Genomic DNA, 24,067 nt, shown 5'->3' with positions numbered 1-24,067 from the left:
TCTCTGAAGAAACATCCATCAGCAGCTGAGGTATTTGGTGACCAACTGCGAAAGTTACAGCTAGCTCTGAACTATTCAGTCAGTCTGGGATTTTACAGCTGGTCTTTATTTTAGACGGTGAAGAATCTCTTTGTAACCAGGATTAAAATCAGAGTGCCATTTGTGTCCTAACGTGAAATCTACCTGCTTATTATTCCTTCCGTTTCATTTTTGAAAGCTTTCCGGTTTTCTAAGAATTTTCCAAAAAACGTATCAATGACAATTCTGTTAACATGCTGTAAAAGCTTTGGTCGGAGATGTATTTACATTTTTACTATATGAGGAAAAAAAAACACTAATACCCTGACAAGTCTGCATCAAACGAGTACTGGAAACATATATACACTATACTGTATATCATACACTATGTAACTAAAATATACCAAGAAGAGTCCATGGCAGCATCAGGAGAGCATAAATAGGTTGTTAAATTAAAGAACTGACACATCATCTATCATTTAAGGGCAATCCAGTTGCAGCAAAGAGTAATATGGTGAAATTTTCCAGACCATCGCTTAATGGTAATATTTATAAACACTGTGCTATTGTGTGTGTGTGTGTGTGTACGTGTGCATGTGTGTGTGTGTGTATCCAGATGCTAGCTTTACAGCCTGACACCCAACTGTGTTCTTAGGGCGGCTATGGCTCAGAGGGCAGTCCACCAATCGGAAGATCAGTGGTTCGATCCCCGGCTGCTCCGGTCACATGCCGATGTGTCCTTGGGCAAGACCCTTAACCCCAAATTGCTCCCGAAGGCAACTATCGGTAGCCATCGGTGTGTGAATGAGTATTTAGATTTGATCCGATGGGCAAAGTTGGCACCTTTTATGGCAGCCTCTGCCATCAGTGTATGAATGTGTGTGTGAATGGGTGAATGCTGACATGTAGTGTAAAGCGCTTTGAGGCGTCGGAAGACTAGAAAAGCGCTGTATAAATGCAAGTCCATTTACCATTTGTTCTTAATAAGTGTTTGACAACTGAGTATTTCTGCAAAGGTTAAGCTTGTCCACAGAAACCATTAAAATAACAGAGTAACATTTAGGGGGATCAATTGGCAAAAATGGAATATAATAGTCATAACTGTTTTCTTTGGTGTATAATCACCAGAAAATAAGAATCGCTGTGTTTTCGTTACCTTAGAATGAGCCGTTTGGATCTACATAGGGAGTGGGTCCTCTCCAAGGAGCCGGCCGCCTTGTTTCTACAGTAGCCCAGAACGGACAAACCAAACGCTGGCTCTAGATAGGGGACATTCGTGTTTTTACCCGATTTTGCATAGTTCTCCTAAACGCTTGGCACACAAAAGAAGAGAAATTTCAGTTGGTTGCAATCTGCAACCTCACTGCTAGATGCCGCCAAATCCTAAAAACTGTTCCTTTAAAAGTAGGGCAGCAACTAATGATTATTTTCATTATCGATTAATCTGTGGATTCATTTTCTATTAATCAATTAATTGTTTGGTTTATAACATTTTAGAAAATATTAAAAAATGACCATTACAATTTCCTGAAGCCCAAGGTGACGTCTTCAAATGGCTTGTTTTGTTTAACCAACAGTCCAATACCTAAAGATATTCACTTTACTACAATAATACAGTAAGACAAAGAAATGACAATTATAAAAATAGTTGCAGATCCATTTTCTGTTGGTCGACTAATCGATTGATTGTTTCAGCTCTCATAAAAAGCCACACTGGGAAAAGAAAAAAGTAAATTGTGTATATGTGTAACTTAAACAAATGGTTGAATTAGTATTTTTAAAATAGAAAATCCCAAACTCATACTACCACTCACACTGACCAATAATGTCTCTCTCCTTTCTGTGATCACACACGGAACAAATGCACAAGTGTCATCTCCTTGAGGCAGGGAGCTTGTCGACCCTCCCCGCCTGTCACAACCTTACGGGGCACCGTGACACTGTTGGCATTCATCGTAAAAGACAACTGGCTGTCCATCTTCAAACAATTCAAAACATGACCAGGGGGGGGGGGGAGAAGGTGGGGGGTGGAGGGGTCGAGAAGGGGATAGGACGGGGCAGATAAATGCACACCCGTTCTCATGGTTGCCCCCGTGGAGATCATAATAGCTTTTGCTCATCATAAATACCGCAGGGTAAAAAATAGACGGGTAACCTCACAGCTAGCGCGGTCAACCTGCAGCCTGACTTTACTCACAATAAAAAGTGTGAAAACATGCTTCTGACAAAAAAAATAAAGTACATTTAAGTGTCTTCCACCACAAATCACAAAATATAGATAGATACCCAAGAAGAAAATATGCACAAATTTAAAAAGAGGATCTTTCAATTTACTTCTTGCAGATTTTCATTACAGTTCAGCCAATGAGAGACAAACTAGAAGCAAACACATGAAGGCCTCGGCCTCATCAGCCTCGCAGCCACTTAAAACATAAAGGCAGCGGAAGCGTCAAAGAGCTGGTGTCCAGCACAGTACTCACCATCAGACCCACGGCTCAGTGATGCCAGTCCAGTCACCAGGAGAACCGCCTGCCAGGCGTACTCGTGAGGCAGCAACGCCACCACCATCACTCCAGCACCAACTCCAGTCGCCCACCTCCTTCAAATCCCTGAGGCGCAGCCACAACGAACACACCCGTGCAAAGAGACGAAGGTGTGAGACCACGTTTTATATCCTTTCCGCAAAAAGAGCGCCAGTCCACTTTCTGTACAAGTGTCTCTCTGTGAGTGACTGCCACTCTGCACACTCTCAGGAACTTCCCACAGCAGCCCTGCAGCCTCCAGCTCTACTCCACACTGACAGCCTGGGAGAGTCAGACACAGAGAAAGAAGAAGTGGGGAGAAAAGAGGGAGGGGGGGGAGGAGGAGGGTGTTACTTAGTTGCTCTCTCACTGTGCTATTTGTCCAGCCCTTTCTATGACCGCTCCACTACAGAGGGAACAGCTGAGTATATGTGAATCCACGTACAGCCTAACACACATACATGCACATTACAGATTCTCACATCACTTATACACAGAAAGTAGAGTAGGATGTGAGCCGGGGCTGAACGAGGTGTGAGAGGCAGCAGTGAAAAGCGTTATGAGCTATTGCCACAGGCATACAAACACACAGCATGCCAAGAGGGACACGGGAATTACCGTAAGAACTAAGGCGTATAAACTTACAGAGGGCATGTACATATACTTTGGTAAAACCATCTGGTATCAAATCCTGCAAGGCTGAGCAAGTAAGTGTTTGATGCACTGAAGGACAAGACCTGTATTTGTGGTTGGAGTGAATGGGTCAACGCGGGTCATCCATGCTGGCTCAGCAACCCTGTTTAATGTGTGTCTGACACTGCTTAGCGATGGTGTGAAAGGCTGAGTTGCTATACAGAAGCATATTCTGCCAGACAGATTATGTTCCTGTCAACTGCAAAGATGGTTAAAAATAAATTTGGAGAAGTTGTTGAATTACATTTCCAAGAAATTCTGTCAAGTTCCTGTTATGTCATATGTTACCAGATCACCCGTTTCTGTATTTTCTTCATTGTTATAAATAATCTCACGGTCATTTTCCAACACAAAAAAACAAGAAAACAAACAAAAAAGTAGACAAAGTGGAAAAAACTGCAAAGTCAAAGTTCAACAATACAACTCCACATTTAAAGGTCTTATTGAAAACATTTTATGTAGACGATTATTAAAAAAAAAAAATAATAATAATAAATCCACAGAGATGTCTTTTCCTGAAAAAAATGATGATTGTGAAATAATCATTTTTGGCGGGTCCAAAATTAATGTTTTGTTTATCTCTGTGGAAGATATCTGACGTTTGGTTCCCACTTCTAACACGGCTTGTGAGCCAACAGTAAAACAGCATTTGTATCACGTGGTATCTCTGGGTCGTGAAAAAAAAAAGGATAAATGGCTGAGATGGACGGAAGTACCTGACAACAACTTGTTGTGAAGTGAATGCAATGGAACCGAGAGGGAGAATGCAACATCTAGAGGCTGAATGTTATCAATAGCACCTTTAAAGCAGTAAAGCCTGCATACGTGAATTCCCTAGAAGGAATGCAACTAACAACCACCCTCCTACAAAAAGTACAAAAGACTTCAAAATAAAAGTACCTTCATTTGTCATACAATCCACAATGATGAACAAAAAAAACAACCTCTCAGCAACCCCATCTTCATGTAATGTGTACGGAACTACAGCTGCAGACACAGGTGCTGTGTGAATGGCATTAATCTGTAACCAAGAGTCTGGTATTAAAGGTCAGACGTGGGCTGAGTCGCGTTCAGTTCCTCATGTGAAAGGGGATGAAAACACAAACACTTGTACGGGGATCAGACCCTCACACATCAGGTGATTAGAGGTGATTAGAGTTCACACCTCCAGGCACCGCCACAACTTTGCAACTTCACACTAATCCAACGTACGCATGCAAACATGCAGTACCACAAGGACAAAAAAAATGATAACAATAGGGACACATTCCAGTGGTGAAGATTTACAAGTTAAGAGGATTAAGTGAGCTATTAGACAGATTACATCAAGTCTAACTACAGCACCTACATGAATCGTAAACATCTCAGAGATGGCCGAATTTCCACAATCGCACATGTAAGATCCTTGTGAGCGAGAGAAACAGTTTCCTTGAAGAGAGAGAAGTTTATCCGTTCCAAATGGTTAATGGGAAGCAAAAAAGCAAAAAAAAAAAAAGTCCCGGTGGTGTTTAAAGCAATGATGGAGGAGGGCGAAACAACAACAACAACCAAATGGGCTCCTCTACTCCACACCTGTCCCCTCTTAAAGTCTGACTGGGTGGGAACAGCAGCTCCCAGAAGCCACTTCTCTCCCTTCCAGTGCTCCACTGGCCCTATAGCTGTCACTCCTGATTTGTGCAGCGCTGTGCATTACATGTGATAAGTCAGCCTATTCTGGAGCACGAGTGCATGGGGAGCAATGTGAATGGGTCAGTGCACCTCACACACCCTTCTGCGCTCCATCAAACGCCCAGCATGGAGCCTCGCTGTATTCTCAGACAGCCCACTCAGCCCACAGGGATGGGGGGTCCAGGGGAGTGAGCAGCTCTGTAGGTGGGGGTCACTCCACCACATAAAGGGGGTTGAAAGTGGGGCAGACTGCTTGGAAGGCTTGCTTTCAGTTAAATTAACTCTTCACTTCCCTTGCTTTTTTTTTTTCTTCCCCTCCCTCTCTTTGTTTGAGTTTTAACTGCAGAACTCATCTGTCATCACGCACATAGTTACAGGATGATTAATACTGTCGGAGAATTAGATCTGTCAGCACCTTGATCGTTCTGTAGAAACCGCAATGTTTGTTGCAACTGGAATGAGAAATAGTCACATTAGACATGCAAGCGCCATAAAATCTGTGTTAAAAGGGCACTCCGCCGATGTAAGTTTACTCATCATGTGAAAACAGAGGTTTCTTTTATTTTGTGGCTCTGGCCAGAGGAGTTGGGTTAACATGGCTTGAGTTTGAAGACCACACAGTTTTTAAAAGAAAGCTTGTGTTACTAACAGGGGTATGCAATTTAAAGGTTAAGGGCATTCACAAGGCAGGGGAAGTATAAAAAAAAGTTGTATTATGGGAAATGTAGGATCCAGCGATTTTTCCAAACTTGACCTACAATGTAGGCACTAAAAGTCAGGATATCTCAGCCTCTACTGCTCTGATTTTGACCACTTGTTTGCCTCTTGCAAGCCGCCTCCCAACTTTCCTGGAGTTTCTATTAATCAATCAATTGTTTGGTCAATACGATTTTTTTTAACTTATGAAAAATTACGATTACAATTTCCTGAAGCCCAAGGTTACGTCTTCAAATGGCTTGATTTGTCCAACTAACAGTCCAATCACTTTACGGTCATATAAGACAAAGCAATGACAAACTATTATGAAAATAGTTCTAGACAAATTTTTCTGTCGATCAACTAATCGATTGATCGTTTCAGGTGTAATAAAAAGCCACACAAGGAAATTTGTATCTAAAAGCATAAAAGCAAAATACGTATATGTGAGACTGGTCAACTCGAATAAATTATTAAATTAGTATTTACCTCTTTAATTATTGCAGACATGAAGAAAACAATTATTTGCCATGTGAAGGATAGCCTGTCAGTCCACCACAGATCTGCTTGCAAAGACGCCAGGAACAGGGCTAAGCTGTGAGGTGATTCTGGTGCAGTGGCCACAGTCAGAACTGCAGGTCCAAAATAGACTTTCTTTTGCACAATAATTACCACATAAACTGCTGTATCACAATGAATGTTTTTCCCCCAAGTCTTGAAGAGCTGTACTTAGAAATTGTTTTCAAAAGTTAGCAGGAAGCCACCTGAGCTGGCTCAGTCACAGAATGAGCGTGCCATATGGGCCAAAAAAACGTGAGAAGCCTGAGGAAGCCTAATAAAGTTTTTCAGTGTATGTGCATAGTGAGCAACTTTTATTGCAATGAATGGAGGGCCATCTTGGAACATGGTATCCAGTTCCCTTAATACATCCATGGTTTCAGCTCACTGAAAAACACCACCTCAGTGTTCCTGACACCACGCCTCATCTGTTCTCCGATCAGCACTATAAACCCTCTGCTCACTGCTCCTATGATACAATGTTAGCAAAAGAAAAATGGCAGATGCTCAAGCTCAAAGGCCTTCCAACAAAACCCCAGTTATTAAAATATGCGTTAAAATAACTGTCTAAATAAATAAATAATACCATGCTCGAGGAGCTGTGTGCATACCACACATTGACTGTCTGCAAACACTATGCCCATCGTAGAGAGCATATTGCCTCTTCCCTTTGACCAAAATTTGTGTAAAATATATATATTTTTTTCCACATATACACAGTCAGAAGTTATTGCGCACGCTGTACTTCACTTGGTGGCTCATGTAAAGATAGCGTTTCTGCTGGCACTGTGTTTTCATCCATGGTGCTCCTTGTCTGGCTTTGACCTCTTAGTACAGAGGGCATTACTGTATGTTTTGATATGGGAGAGATTGGGAGGGAGTTACCGGGAGTAGTTTAGCCTTGAGATTATTTTCAATTTGTTTTGCAGACTCTGCATCGCCCACGTTCTGCCCTCCAGCAGTCAGAGATCAATTAATGCAGCTTGGTTGTTTGTAATAATCTGTCTCCATTTCATAAGCCAAACATTTTCTTATGAAATAGAGACCTTACAATAATACTAGCAGTAGTGTTACAATGCACCGTGAAAACGAGCCACGTTTTTGATTTCAGAAAGGCACTTTAAAGGAGCGAACGCACCTTTCATCATACAGCGAGAGGAGCGGGGATGGATGACTGTGAAAAATCACCGCTAACCTGTGAAACAAAGAGCCATGGCGGAACACAGATGAAGAAATTACTTTTGGGCAAAGATGGAATGCGTATCATGAGCGATGTTCCAGCCGGGGCCACACTGACCCCCAGCTCTGTGAAATTAGGAGGATTTTCAGCAGCTCAGTGTTAAAACTGCTGTCATAGAATCCTGGAAAGCAGTTTATTACCGTGGCAACACAGCTGTCTGGCACCCAGATGGTCCAATCAGGTTGCAAGAGTGGAGAGAGCGTGACACCGTCTTCATCGTCCAGCTAGACAAAGATGTGCCTCCTCTCCTTATTGAGTTTTTAGAAACAATGACTATATTTTGTACCATGGAGAAGAACTTTTATTTGATGACTGTCATTATCAATTCGTCAGATTAATGGATTAATCATTTAGACCTACGATACGTCAGTAAGTAGTAGATCTGCCCCTTCTTAGTCGATTAGTCGACTAATCCGTCGTCTTGGTCTTAGACGATTTCTTTAGTTGATTAGTCATTTTTAAAGCTTTTTTTATTTCTAAGAAATGTATGATCATATGTATAAGCATGAGAATATCTCTGGTAAACACAAGATTTGAAGTGGTGCTTTTGTGTGATTCTTTGTGGAGAAACTCAGTTTTACAGATCTTTGGTCTAGGATAGCCCTAGTAAATAGTTTAATACTGCCTATCTCAGTGTCCAGCAGCCTGATGTGACATCTTCAGATTGCTTGTTTTTGTCCAACCAACGGTCCAAACCCAAAAGGAGTAAGCAACTGTTTTGCATTTTTGCTTAAAAAACGACTTAAACAATTAATCAATCATCAGAATTGTTAATATCCCATTAATTGATTATTTGACTGATTGTTCCAGTACTGTGCCGAACAACAACCTCTCTGCATTGTCAAGTCCCCGGCTATAAACTGCATTGTGAAACAGGCTTCGTCTAACAACAAGCTAATCATTTATGGTTCATTTTTTTTTATTAATAGGAACACAATGGGAAAAGGAGTACAAAGGAAGGCTGATGTAGTCAACATTTAAGCATGAAACTTAAATTAATTACTCTCCGAGACAGTATGGATCCATCTAAATCCAGACACCCTCGTTCACACAAGACATCAGACGATATCCATATTGTTGTAATGGCACTAAATATATTAATAATAATAATGGCAGTATATATATTGTGAGATCCCTGCAGATCCATAGCAGAGTCTCAGTACTCAAGCAAAAGAAAGACCCTGATGAATATTCAAGATTCACACAATAGTGGGGCCAAATCACTCTGCTGAGATTGACGCTTTGAAGTCCCAAAGAATGCTGAGGGGGAAGAAAAACGTCATTCATAAGGAGTGAAAGGGCTGTCACAGCGAGATTCGCCCTCCTTCCCCTCCCTCCGTCTGTCACGCTGTCTCATTCTCTCACTCCGTCTGTCTCACTGTCTCTTTCTTTCATGATGTGACGACGTAGTGAGATATTGAAAAACGCCGAAACATCAAGATCACTTTGAATCAATTCTTTCTGCCAATATTCATGTTGTTTAGCCAGTATGACTTCTGGGAAACCATGAGTACCATCAGTTCTGAAGAATTATGGAAATGATCTTGAATGAAGTGATCCTATAATAATAATATATCATGTGTCGCTGTTTAATTCAGGATCTGACCTGTCTGATGGAAGAGAGCAATGCTTGTAAAGTCATAACTCAACAAGGAGAGAACAACATGACATATCCAAATACTTGAATTTACAGCATTCAAATGTCCATAAAGATGCAATGTGTACAGGTAATAATTAAGTTTGTTGGAACGGCACAGTTTCTGTGAGCTGATTGTCTGTGTCAGGCAGTAAATGTCAAAACTTTTGTGATACCCATAAATATTTCACTTAACACGGCTCCTAGCCAGTTAAGAAAACTGAACCCAGAGACGGCATGCAAAGCAGCAACTTGATGCATTAGTTTTTTTTAATATAAAGCACAGTAGGTGCTTGCAATATGATATAATCTCCAATCACAATATATGTAATTCTATTTCACTATACAGTACCTATATCATAAAATATGTTTTCTAAAAATGTCATTGCCAAAAAATAACCAAATGATAAATTGGTTAATCAAGTGAATTAAATACCTGACAAATCAAGGTGATTCATCACATTGATGAAAAAATCCTGTAAATCTAATAATACCTTAAAGTAAAATTGTAGGAAATATAGTATAAAGAACATATCACCGTGTGCATAAAATCGGAGTAAAAAAAGTAAAGAATTTGATGCAATCAGAACAGTGGGATCTGCATTCACATTTATCACAGTCCCTGTAACATCCAACATCATAGCACTTTGAGAGGACATATACACTGAGAGGCCACATGAAATAATGCATTTACAGAGTTAATCTTTGCATGTAAACTATTAAATAAAAATCGATAGAGTTAAGAATCAATGCAGTATCACGATACTCAATATTTTCTTACACCCCTACCATAAAGTAGTCGGGCACATTCATTTGCAGGACCGCACACAATCTGAGATCCCTGTCCAACAAAGGATTCGATTCAAACAAAGCCCATGGCCTTCTCCCACCTAAGCGACCTTTTCCATCACTCCACTCCATCACCAAGCACTGGACCTGATGTGACAGGGCCCTCTCCACTACAATGCCTCATTTTGTTTTACTCACCTAATTTCAGTCAGAGACACCTCAAGGACTTGGTATACAGATGAAGAAGAATCTGCTCTTTGAGTGGGTTATACAAGAATCCAAGTGGCAACAAGAACCCTGCCATCTAATGTTCAATGTTTGAAGCAGTTGAACCAGTACAGTTTGAAGCTTGGAGCTACCTCGGGGGGAGTGGTTAACGGTTAAACGGCAATACTGTGAATTGGCAAAACGCTGCAAATATAATCGTCAACAGAACCTTTGTGGCTCAGACGGATAATTATAACGTTTCTGAGAGCATTTTTACAACATGCTTTTACAACAATGTCTCAAACTTATTTTATGGTTATTTTATAGAAGAGGATCACAGACTCATTGCCTTGCAAATCTCTGTGATAACATGTAGTTACATTTTAGACTGTATGTAATAATGCAACGGTTGTGTGGACCGTTTTGACGGCCGGCTAGAGTCTGCTTGTCATTTGTTTTTTTATTTGTTCCATTTGTAATATAATATACTTCCTTTATAAGTTTGGTGAAATAACCCTGAAGTGAGTCTTATCTTGAACAGCTGTGGTACATCACAGCAAAATGTAAACTAAATGTCAGATTTCCTTATAAACTTTTCTTTTACCCACTGATGTAGCTTCTTCATGAGAACCTTATCAAATCACTCGACGGGACAAGAATGTTGTAATCTCTTTATATTGGACCACTAAACACTGAAACTGAAAGGCTGCGATTACAACAATGCACAGGGCCTTTCTGTGGACCAACTGGTGACTGCACCTGAAACACACCGTTGGCTCAGGTTTCACCCATGGGCACCGGTGGTTACAAAACAGCCACACAACCTTACAGATGGATTCCATGTAAAGAAGTGTCTGTCTGGCTCTGAAGGTGCCGTTAAGAAAGTGCTCTGTGATTTTCCACGGCCGGGGCAACAACACACGCCGGCCAAGAACAGCAGAATGAAATCCTACCCCTCTCTCTCTCCCTCTCCCTCTCTCTCTCTCTCTGTCTCCTTCTCTCAGTCTCTGTACCACTGAAGGTCACTGGGCCAGGTCTTGCTGGATCTCTACTGAGTAAACCTCCTTGTTTTTGTCAGAAAGGCCTGGCTGCCAGTGGGCTGTGCTTAAGTTAATTCCCCTCACAGCTCTGTTCCTAATCATTTTCTGGCACCTTGATCACTCTACCCTTACATAATGGTATGCACTCACATTGCAAACATGCACCAACCAAAGGCAACATTTGTTTAAATTACACTGTGCAGCAGTGTGTAAACCTATAATTAATCATTTGGAACTGCTGCAATGACAAAAGACATTTTGGAGGAGAAAAAGCATGTAAGCAACGTTTTACAGTCATACTACTGTTTCTACATCAATGTTTTTACAACCTATAGTATGTTTCAGTTCAGCAACTTACTTAAAGGTGTTATTGATAACAATTTTTATGTAGATGATTTTTTTTTTTTTAAATAATACATTATCAGAGCTTTTGTACAGGTGCCGAATAAAAATATATTTTTTTCCTAAAAAAAAAGTTCTGATTGTGAATTAATTATTTAAAAAATTTTGGCGGGTCCAAATGAATGTTTTGTTTAACTCTGTGGAAGATTCTAATAAGGCTTGTGAGCCAATAAAACGACGTTGGCACCGCGTAGTATCTCTCGGTCGTCAATTAGTGTGGAAAAAACAGATAAATGGCTGAGATTGACAGTAAGTGCCTGGCAACGACTTGTTATGAAGTGAATACAATGGAACGGGGGAGGGAGAATGCGACATCTAGCAGCTGAATGTTATCAATGTTATCAAAGCACCTTTAATGCCATCTTTTACAGCAGCACTAACAGTTGTATGCTTTTTGCATTGATTGACATTTAGAGACAGAATGAGACAGAAAATCAGCTCAGAAAGTGAAAATTTAGAAACCATCCACAACATCCACCTTGGTGAATCAGAATATTCTACTAAATATGGATTACACAAAGTCACTTCTCAGTAATGGAAAAAGAGGACCAAGGGCTCACAATTCAAAGTGAAAAACTAGAGATTTCTCAAACATGGCTTTTGTGCAGCAGGAATTGGGAAACCGAGGCTCTTCTTGCCAAGTCAACCAGGAGCATTAATGAATGGATTGTTGCCGAGTGTCCGCTGGCTGCGTCGGGCAGACACCGCGAACCAAAGGTCTAATTAAGGGGTTCCTCTGACGGTCAGACAAAGCAGACAGCAGGGGTCAAGACACTGGCCCACAAACTGGCTGTGACCCTCACACCTGCCTGGTTGCATTATACTGCAACATGTCGGCGCACAGTGGACACGCTCGCACCGACACATCATTACTGAACTGGTGCCTTATACCACACACACTGACACAGAAATGGGGAAAGAGACCGAGAGAGGCAAGTGATCATGCCGGGGTGTCAGTGCAGAGCAGTAGCATCTTGTATCTTAAAATCTGTATGAACAAACAAAGAGAAAAAAAGATGCACCACAAGAGTTTAAATGACATGTAGACTACCTGTTCAGAGTAAAAGTAGCATTTTGTTTTTTAAGCATATTCATGGAGAGCGGTGTTTTGGCTTGGTTACTCGGAGAACCTTGACATTAACCCACAATAAGTGAAGCCTGGCAGGCTGCTGAGGGGCCCCATAGATGAGTGTGTCAAAAGTTCATGCCCTCCTTCCATCGTTCATGCTGCAAAACAAGAAGATTCACCCAGTGTGAGCTATAGCCCCGCCACTAACAAGACCGATTGCTACAGAGGGCCTCCACCTGTCTCTTGCTCCAATTAGTCTGTCCTGCAAGCCACTGAAAGTGCTAAATAACCAGCAGGGAGGGAAGTGACAGGACAGCAACAGGGTCCAAGAAATGGAAAAAAAAAAACGCAAGAGAGCATGGAGCAGAGAATGGAGGATGAGCAGAGACAATAGTTTAGCTTTTTCTTTACATTTCAGTTTAAAAGACAGCATATTTTTGTTAAGGAAAGAGGAAGAAGCATTACGTTTTAGGGGGAAGTTAAGATGTCCCAGTTTAGTCACCCGGAGCACTTGCCTCCTCTAAGGTTCACAGGAGGCTGTAATTATGGGAAACTGGTGGTGTATTTACCATATCACATGCTCTTTAACAAGCACTAATTGTGTGTGTGCACTAAGCGCGTGTAGGAATGTCGTACGCAAAAGCTGGCAGGAAATGTTTAATGAAGAGAGCCGCTCGGACGACATGGTTTGTGTCAAATCTGTCAAAAACAATATAAACCGAAAGTGTGAACCCGAGGTGACTGGGACAGGACCGAGAAACAAAAGAGGGTGGTCCACTAAACGGCCAGCTTTTTAATTCTTGTCTGTGACAAAAGCTATTGGTAAGCTAGAAATTTAGTTTTAAAATTACAATATCTAATGTTCAGCCGATTTCCGTAAAAATAAAAATTTTGGATGGTTAAAAATGGCTCTTCAGATTTTATATGTCAAAAAAGTTCTTACATCTCCACTGCAAGCTGTTCATCTCCATTTTACATAAAGAAGGTCAACATGTGCCTGTGGTTAGGACAGCACAGAACGCTTTGGGTAAAAATAAAGTACGACAAAATGAGAAAACACAATGTAAAAAACAACAACAAATGGCATTTTTCACACTGCTGATCATTTTCATCTGACTTTCATCAGTTTTTTTTCAGAAGAAACAACACAACCACACAATATAAAGACTCAGTGATCCCTTCACAGGCGGAACACAGAGTTTCGAAAAGTCCAACTGACCAATCACAGCATCGGCAATCTGACTAATCTATCTAACCAATTGCAACATTCTCCTTTAATGCAGATCAATACTGGTTAAAAAATAACATCCTCAATGTCATCTTGTAGATTTGTTTTTCGTCAGGCATTTATGTGCATTTGGTTGGAATGTTTTTGAAGTAAATACTAGGGGTGAAAAAAAAAAAAAAATCAATAACAGCATAGTATCGGCGATTATTTTGCACGGCCAATCACTGTATCAATACAGGGATGTCCAAGTATTGAACTATTAACCTCTTAAACATCAGATCGGTAGAGGGTTCAGTTTTAAAGATAGAGTGAAGATTACTGCTATCATATGAACAAAGAATTAATCTAAGGAATTGCCTATCCAATTTTGGGCAAGCCATAGTCAAGTCAGCACACTGACAGCTGTTGTTCCTGTTGGGCTTGAGTTTGCCCATGTTATAATTTGAGCATAGTTGGTTATGCTAAATGCAGTACCCTGTGAGGGTTTATGGACAATATTTGTCAATTGTTTTTGTGTTGTAAATGTATGTCCAATAATAAAATATATACCAATTTGCATAAAGCAGCATATTTGCCCACTCCCATGTTGATAAGAGTATTAAATCCTTGACAAATCTCCCTTTAAGGTACATTTGAACAGATAAAAAAATGTGATTAATGCAATTAATCACGATTACTATGGACAATCATGCGATTAATCTTGATTAAAGGATTTTATTCGATTGACAGCCCTGCTTATTAGATAAAAAACAGATGTTGACAAACCGCATAATTTGCAGTTGAAAAAAGGTACCTTATCGCAATACTCGCAAAATGGTTAAAATCGCAATAAGGTCATATCTAACTTAAGTGTCGTGATAATATCGTATCGTGGAGCCTCTGTGACGCCCACCCCTCGTAAATATTGTCCCTGTCAATGCCAACAAAGCGAAGTGTCTTTTAAACGGCGACATCATATTTTTAGAAATGCCAAAGAAATTATATTAAATTGTATTAATATATTAGCTCAAATCCACAGATAAGCCAAACTGCACAAGAACCAATCAGGTCAAATGGCTCCATGTCCCGACAACATATAAAAGCCTGCATGCTATTCATCAGGGCCTTTGCACACTGGATCCTTTTTAACATGCCCAGGTCCCTGGCTGTAGTAATGCATGAAGGAATGGATACAGACCCAACCCTTGGAACAGCTAATTGGACCGCATTTATGCACCTCTCTACGGACTAGTTGACACAGACAGGTGGGGTTTAAATGGCAAATTAAACCGCTCCGTAGATGCCCCCGAAACAGACTCTGTTCATTAAAACAGACCTCCTAGCCATTGTGATTAATGGTGTTTGGTTAAAATTTAGTTTACCTGCTTTATAATTCAGAGGGAATTAATAGAAAGGGCCGGTCCATTGCCTCTGGTCAGACTACCTGCTCTGTGTTGTTGGAGTGTGATTGAGAGGGGAGTGCGAGGCGAGAGCATATTTTCCATGCGCACCCACACCCCTCCCTTTGGCTGTAAGTGCTGAAAGCTCTTTTGTGTGGTTTTGTGAGTGGTGTGAAAGGCTACAGTGATACAGCGTAGATCTCAGATCTTGACTGCAGGGTCACTAGCAACATGTCAAATGGCAGATTGATGCTAAGAGAGGGGGATTACAAACAACCGCAATGAAAGCTTTCAGAATTATTTGTCATTTCAGAAAAAAAACACCAGCTTTAGATCTTATAAAGATTTCCTGTATATCCACTTAGCTTTTCGAAAATTAAACCAGGAAATGTAAACACTCTAACTCTGGACCAGCTTTTCCATCCTATCAAACCGTTCAGCCTTGTTATCAATCGTAAAAGCACATGACGATATAAAGATCAACCTCAGCTAAAGTGAAGATGCACTGAGAGGCTAGAAGCACTCACTCAGACAGCAATTAAAGACAACGGAAGAAGAGAGAGAGAGATGGGAAGATGCAATTACCATAATTGTCCATTACTAGCACATGACTGCTACTTCTTAAATTAAGTAAATACCCTAAATGGGTAAAATGAAATGAGGTGTTCTGGCCAGACGAGGACACACAGTAGTCGTAATGTATGAGTCTCACAGCTGTTGATACTTAAGGTCCTACAGTGTTTCCATTCTGGAGCAAATCAAGCACAGTGACCTTTTGCTGAGGTGGATTGTTTTCCGTCTGTGACGGCTAATGCCACATTGAGCTGGAAGCTCAATAGAGGTACAAATTGGATGTCACACTGCGTGTTTGAACATACAACACATAAGGACAGTGTCAGGCAAGGACATAGTGCAGCTATTTTGTGCTTCTTTCACCGTTCTTTTTGATCCCAGTAAAAAGTGTCTGCATTGAGCTGCGTTATGAATAGATGATTCTTATCAGTCAGCCAAAACTGCTTGTAGGCTGTATGAGATGTTTCAATTTTAGTTTTATTAAATCCCCACAGCAACACTTCATCTGCACCTTTTGAAGGATGTGCCGCACGTATTCAAAGCGCCGCAAAATTGCAAAAGTGACCTCCTCCAAGGTGAACACATTAGTTGCAATGAGAAAATGTACTTTGAACTCACACATCAAGAAGGTCACCACATAACAAAGATGTAATGTTTATACAGTGTAAATCACAGTGCCATTAACATGGATGATTATGCATCATCCTGAAGATGAACTGGATGCAGTTCACACAAAAAGCAGGACATTTTCAGTCTTCATTTTGTATCCTCATTAACAAAATGCCTCAGCCGCTACATGCCACCTCTTCTTCCTCTTTTTCTAGTAAACTTAACCACAACTACATTCTATTCAAGTAATGACAAAGAGCCAGCATGCACAATACCAGGACCCTGAAACTGAAGCAGCTAAATGGAATTCAGCCTTCATTCAGTTTATCATTTACACTAGTGATGTGTCTATGAAAAAGGACTATTTCCCCAAAAGTGGTACTTAAAGCAATGCTATTGTCCTGCAGCCACACATGTTTTGGTTGATTAGACCTCTGCTCAGGTTAATGTCGGGCAGAGCTATTAAAGGAATAAGCTGATGTCACCGAACTCAATGTGCTAATTAGAATGGTAAAAGCCGAAAATGGTTACAGACTGAACCTCCAACAAAGACCGTTTGAAAACTAGTCATAAAATCTATCCAAAGTATGGAGAGATTACTTTTCTGTTAAATTTATGAGTTGATAAGTTCTTGCAATACTGAGGGAAAATGGATTTTGTTTGTGACCTCATGAGATTATTACTGATCCAGTGCTTTATGAATTGGCTTGTATTTCCATCGCTATAAAACGTTTGTATGAATGCATAGGTGACCAACTATTTGTTGTACTATGTATTGTTGTATATACTGTATGCTTCTTTAACAAAGTATAAAAAAAAAAGGTAAAAATCTGGTCACTCCAGCATTTAAAACAACAATTTTGTGTGCAAAACAATTTAATTCCATTGGAAACCACATTTGGATGTGGTCACATGTAGAACACAATAGGGCTGAAACTAGCGATTATTTTTTCATTATTAATTAATCTGTTGCTTATGTTCTAAATAAAATTGATTTGAGAGACTGCAACCAGAGAATTTTTCTGACCACCCAGCTTTGATGTTTGATGTGGTCAGAGAGACTTATGCCTTTCAACCTCTAGTGGCCAGAGCAGCCGTGTTTTATATGCTATAAATGCTCCGCAAAAGAGCAACTACACACGGGCAAAAAGTCAAAATATAAAATAATCATTACGGTTTAAGAGCCTAAGGAGACAGACTGGACCAAACTCTTCATCACTGTCGCACTTCATCACTGATATATCATTTCCACCCACTCCATACACATTTTCCTTCTTCTTCATGACTTTGTCTTTATATCCCTTAAGCCGCCCTGTCTCTGAATCCATCCAATGATAATACAGATGGCATAAATCTAAACAGATGCTTCTGTTGTTCCTGTCGACGAAAAAAAACACACCCATCCATCACAACACTATAACTAAGCCTGGAATTTTTCAGGATTTTCCCCAACTCAGGGTGAATCCTCTTTAAGAGAGTTGGATTAGCAGATGCCAGCAAAGATCATTCAGCTGTTAGTCTGCTCATTTTAGAGGAGAAACACTGTTGATGATAACCACCGTAAACACAGGATCTTTCTGTTGTCCATCCCGTAGTCAATAAGCCTAGATAGGCGAGGAGCAGATGTGGATGTTTGGATGCAACTGCACTGCGACTGATATGAATGAAGGAATAACATGAACCTTTGACATTGTCATCATTATATACCAGGAATGTGGTTTCTAGGCAGCATAAAATCCAAGTCCGGCCCCAGCAGATTTTAACATAATGTGACATTCAGATGTGTCATAGTTATACATAAAAAATAAGCACTAGCCTTTCTATACAATGCAACATTCAGGTGGTGCACAAGTTGCTCACAGTTTAGAAGTCAGTAATCTGGAGTTAAGTATGAAGTCAAGTGAAGGTCGAGTCTGAAGTGTAACGCGAGTGCAAAATCAAATCTCCATCACATGCACACTACGTCTACAAGCTGAGAGATTATGCATCAACTGCATGCGGAAATCAATCAATAACACTCGGCAAACAACAAATTCTATTTGTTATTTTTTTGTACAGTAATCCAATTTGTTGCTGTGCTTCCTTACACATGTTAATCCCACAGGCTCTAACAAAAGCAGATGAGACTTCCCGTTTCCTTCGAGGAAAGCTCTGACTGAGCGTTAAACCGCCTGCTCCCCTGGCTGATGGGAAACCCAGGGGCTTTGCAGTCTTGGCAGGGAAACCCTGTCTCTGGGTTGGCTGGCTGACCCTGAGCTCATTTGTCAATCAGGCGCCTTTTCCCTTAATTAGGAGAAACAGGTCCACCAGTTTGAGTTGAGCTTCAGCAGGAACATGTCATTCAGTGGGAAAAGCAAGTCAGTTTACAATTCTCTGCTTCTCCGTCTGTATTCCCTCTCATTTATCCAATACTGGAAAACATTGACACCATTGTTTTTTGTCTTTATGATGAAATTATCTAAACTGCTTTGAAACAAATTCTTAACACAAACTACTTTTGATATTGTATTATTTAAACTGCACAAAAAAACACTTCACAGTCCTGTTCCAGATGAAAATAAATGTGCCTGTATAGCGGAATATTTATTATTTTAGGCACCGCATTTGTGTTTGAGGTAAAAGAATGTGACGAAAAAAAAAAATCCTTTAATACGAGTCAAACGTAATTTGAAACATTCATATCCTCGGCGTGGGAATAACAACAGACACGCTTGATGTTTGTGATGGACTGTCTGTGAGGGAGTAGAGTGCCACATGAGATGCACAATAGTTTGTCTCGATAGTTCACATCTGTGTAAAATTATGGAGCGCTTTGGATGCAATTCGTGTGCAGTCGTGGTGTGGAAATTACCAGAAGAATCATGCAGTCCATGCACATGTTCCTCTTAAGTCGATTAAGTCAGTGGAGACGTCATACACGGCTTCTCCTCTCTTAAAAATAGCTTTAACAATCTATAGGATTAACTTTTTTTTTTCACTGAAAACAGAAAAAACAAATACGGGTACAATACAGTACATTTATTTAGATACATACCAACTAAGCCTATTCATTTCATCTATAAAAAATGGAGAGAGGTCTTCAGAAATTTGTTTCAGTTGGGCAAGTTTTAATTGTTCTTTCATGTCCGCTAGTACTGGCCATGTTTCAGGTTGTCTGGAGACAAAGACAAGCGTTTGCACGTTATGGGAATATCCAGGTCATGTCTAGAAGGTAACTCTAAGACATGAAATCTGCAAAAACTTTCGCGAGGCTCGCTGCCCGATGACTTATCCTAACCTTAACCATCACACAAGAGTTTCCACAACTTGCAGGTTCCCTTCTAGACACGACCAGAAGTCGCCGACAGCGGAAACGGCTGATCAGTCATGTGAGTTAAAAGTTCGCTACGTCAGAATTTAGTCGTCAAAGGCGTTTCCATAACACATTTAGCACATTAACTCTTTTTTCATTAAAGGCAAAAACCACTTCAAGCGAGCGTAAAAACTTTTTTCCATACAGCTTTTCTAATGAGATACTTAGAATGCGCATTAAAATATGTGAATGGAGACACAAAATGACTAAAGTCAAGAAGCAGATTTACTGAATTATCAGGAACTCTAATGAGTAAAATGCAGAACAGCTATTTATACTTACTAGTCCATGTGGCAGATTTAAGAGGCTTCCTAGTATAACCCATACATTCTACACAAAAATGTTTATTTTTTCATCTAAAAGTCAAACTATTAAGTTGATTTATATGGTCAAACTACTACCGATTAGGCTTTGAAGGGTTTTCTCAACATGACTTCCACTGCAAGTGCTCCTAGCAATAAAACATCCGATATAAATAGAATGACTCTGGACCTTTGTTTTAATACCAATAAAAGACACCACTATTGGACACATATGAAGCAATAACTACTCTGTGGCAGTGTGTGTGCGTAATATAACTGTGTTTGTGAGAACGTTTATTGTAACTATTACAGCTCTCATTCCAGCAGTAATAGCCTATTCAGTGGCATCCAGACGTACATTATTAGGCATTCTAGTTCATGTAATCTCTCTCCCCAGAGAGTGCAAAGCCATTAGATACGGAAGCTATCAGTAGCCTTTCCCCCTGACGTTGTTGTTTGCTCTCATCCAATGATAGCCCAATGAAAACACAGGAAGCAGCTCGGAGAGCAGTGGGCTGCGATCGATGCCTCCGTGTCAGACTATGAGCTAGGTGATGTCTTAACGTCTGCCCTCCTCACTTCTCAGCCCCCTCTCCCTCTCTTCCTCCAACAGGCCCGTCAAGTCTCGCTCTACCGCTAATGTATCTGAATGCAGTGTCATCCAGGGCCGCCTCGCAGCAGTCGATAAATACTGGAAATGCTATCCATCTCTGAAACATCACTCCTTCACTTACTGTAAGTGCGCATCACTGCGGGCACCATCCCCACGCTGCTGACAGGGAGGAAGACAACACCAGGCGGCCCCAGCTATGACCGAGCATCATCAGATGCAACCACAGACGGAGTTGTCACTGCTAAAGTTGCAGAGGACAGACTGCGTGTCTGAATTGGGCTCTCGTTTGTAAAACATGAGCCGGTGTTTCAAATCATTCTAGGAGTAAGGAATAAGGTACAAAAAGCAGACCTTATGAATGATGAAGTATGATGATGTGCACTTTTTCTCCTCATGCCCTCGGAAATTGCAACATCTCTTGACTTCAGTGTTGGTATTTATTACTTCTGGGTAAATGACTATTTCACCAGAATGATCCGCTGCCAAGGACAACTAATTTTAGTTTTTAAGTCCTACTGGACTAGGTGGATAAAACACCAGCTGAAGGTGAATTTGAATCATGCATGATGTCAGGAGCAACACCGTCCAAGTGCATTAAACTCTTTAAACTTGTTAACCATTTCTTTGACAAGACATTTTGATTATAATATAAAATAGACTTTCTAATTCAATAAAAAACACAGTCAAAAGGTCTGTCATGGATGAGTCTTAATTATTAACTGATCTGCGATGGAGGGATTGATGGAAATAAATACAAAGCCCCGGGCCTTTCTGACAGAGCTAGACTGATAAATCAACCTGGCTAATATATCGCTAGATATTAGCTTATGGCAGATATTTTGGTATATGTTTGCCAATAAGTAACAGGAAATTGCAGTATGGAATGCCAAAGATGCATTTGAGGTAATGTAGAAACCGTATTTTAATGATATAGTTTGTCACTAGAACTCACTGAAGCTGTAAAATATCCCACTCACTACATTTTGGTCACAATTCTCTAGTAACCATATTGAAGGGAATGTGTTTATGGGTAAAGTTTTAGCCTAATTTAGCCTAAAAAAATTCAGTATCAGTCTGGCAATACTTTCAAAGAGAGGCAGGTTAAACAGCTAATTAAACAAGAATAAATTCATACTGTCAAGACTATAAAGCTTTCTGTTTTTTGAACCAACTGGTATAAAAATGGTGTGTAAAATTCGATTAAACAAAATGTATCCAGCAACCTTTAAAAGTTTTAAAGGAGGAGGAAGAGCATCAGCAACACTTCTGTGATTTATTGCTTTGCCTTGAGACTTAACAGTAAGTCCACGGTAGACTGAAAACAGTTCCGTGAGAAACTTGTATGACTCATAAGATTGCTCAGTAGCACTGCAGACAAAGTAGCTTGGATCAATTAAATCTATGATTCGCACACCAATTCACCACCATCCTTAAAGGGATAGTTCAGGTGTTTTGAAGTGGGGTTGTATGAGGGTACTTATCCATAGTCAGTGTATTACCTACAGTAGATGACCGTCCGGCACGCCCCCAGTTTGGAGAAACAGACAGGAGTACCAGCAGGGGAGCAAAGCAATGTAATGCCTGTGGACGGGAGCAGCATCAAAACGTATTTTAGCCACATAAGACCTAAACAGACTGGTACTCCCGTCTGTTTCTCCAATCTGGGGGGCGTGCCGACCGCCGTCTACTGTAAGTACTATACTGGCTATGGAGAAGTTCCTCATACAACCCCACTTCAAAACACCCAAACTATCCCTTTATTACACCTGGTGAGATGTCAACTTCTGTACCTGATTTACAAATACATAACTACCTCCATCTCTCATCTAATCCTTAAAACCATACATCAAACATCTTTTATCTGTGATAAACACTGTTGGCCGAGAAGCCATCGCTTGTCTCATAACAAGAGAATGCTTTCAGTCAGCGCACACTAGTAAAATCCACCCCCCGACTCCGTGGAAAAGTGTTGATTTTCTGAGAATAATTGCATTCGGTTGTTTTCTGCTCTCTTGACTCGGACTATTGGCTGTGAAGGCTGGAAACTTGTTGGCAGAAGCATCTCATTAGACCGTTCAAACCTTCTGCTCTCTCTGTACACTTCTGGAATATGCAACAGCAATTACAAGTCTTGGTTATTGTGATCATGATTGTACGATTTAAGCTATAGACTTGAGGAAACTATTATGCACACACTGTAAAAAAGTGCATGCAACATCAATGGAGCAGGAATAAAACATGTGGAAACAGAGTGTGAAGAAAATTTAAAAGCTAAGTCAACCGTATTGGAGCTGCACGGAGAACGTATTATTGTCTGTGTGAATTATATAGACAGTGCTCTATTTAAGTTTAGAGCAAAAATAATAAAACTACACCCGAATGTGTTGGAATTCACTGTTGTATGTTAAGAAAATGTTGAGCTCCAAAATATAATATCTGAGGACATTTCTTCAGCTGCTTCATGGCTACACACAAACAAATCAATAATATAGTACAGTAAGGCCTGCTTAAAATGTAAATACTGAGTGCTATTTGTATGATTTATCATAACTGTTTCTTTTGCACCACTTAGGGCTTCATGGCACCGAGTCAGACAGCTGGGCGCACCGTGTTTAAATTCTCATTAGAGCTTTCAGTTTTTCCTTTGCAATAAAACAAGCTCTTGTTCGACCACATCTGAAAGGTGCCTTCTGTCTTAATTCTTACAAATTCCTATAAATTTTACACCTCTATTATATTTGTCAATTTTAAGAGATTTCCACCTGATTCTTACCCGATCTAACTTCCACTGACAAGCGCAATAAATCAGCGCACTTTCCAATAATATTTTGAGTTCACCGTAGCCTCCACGGTCAGTGTAATTAATGGCGCCATGGGTCCTGTGAGAGTGGGACCAGCTGCTTGTTATGTCTTGTCACCAGTCCCACTCTCTTTGACACCTTCGGCCACGGCCCTCTCTTCCGATGCCAAGAACACTGGCGGAGTACACTGCTGGGTCTGAGGACTCTTTGTGCCCACCCTGAGAGAACAAACACTATTAAGACTCGACAGCGTGCCCCTTTGCCCATCCCCAGAGTGCAGGCAGTGCCAGCGTCTGTAACTGGAGAACAGCGAGCAAAACAGCTGCTCCCAGTCTATCCTGCATCTGCCACAACTGTGATCTCATGGAACAAAGCGAGAATGCAACCACACGTTTCGACTGGGTGTTCAATCACACTCCCGCCATTGTCCTCTCTCTCTCACACACACACACACTAACACTCGCTCTCTCTACCTTTTCTTCTTCTGTCACACTTCTGTCACACCCAGATGCATAGCATGGATATTCATCTAACATATTTTCAACCCATCATCAGTCATTGCTCTGATTTATTTTTTTCTTTTGCATATTTAACTTAACGCTGTACTGTGAGATCTGGATTCTTTCATGACAGACTTTTATCCTGTAAAGCAGCGGTGCACCCCAGTTGGTC

The 24,067-nt window shown here is 40.6% G+C and overlaps 1 protein-coding gene across 2 annotated transcripts in view; it reads right to left on the bottom strand.

Moving 5' to 3' along the window:
- bmpr1bb (bone morphogenetic protein receptor, type IBb) overlaps window positions 1-24,067 on the bottom strand; it is a 63,311-nt gene that overhangs the window by 17,895 nt on the left and 21,349 nt on the right. Inside the window, exon 4 of one of the 2 annotated variants that reach the window (XM_037752717.1) lies at window positions 2,499-2,822. The exons of the other annotated variant lie outside the window; for it this stretch is intronic. Coding sequence (XP_037608645.1) covers window positions 2,499-2,586 — 88 coding nt within the window. The 5' untranslated portion in view covers window positions 2,587-2,822. The remainder of the gene's footprint in view (window positions 1-2,498; window positions 2,823-24,067) is intronic. 2 annotated transcript variants of the gene reach the window in all.

Source organism: Sebastes umbrosus, chromosome 19, assembly GCF_015220745.1.
Source record: "Sebastes umbrosus isolate fSebUmb1 chromosome 19, fSebUmb1.pri, whole genome shotgun sequence".
NCBI classification, from domain to species: Eukaryota; Metazoa; Chordata; class Actinopteri; order Perciformes; family Sebastidae; genus Sebastes; species Sebastes umbrosus.
This window is presented reverse-complemented; position numbering and strand designations above follow the sequence as displayed.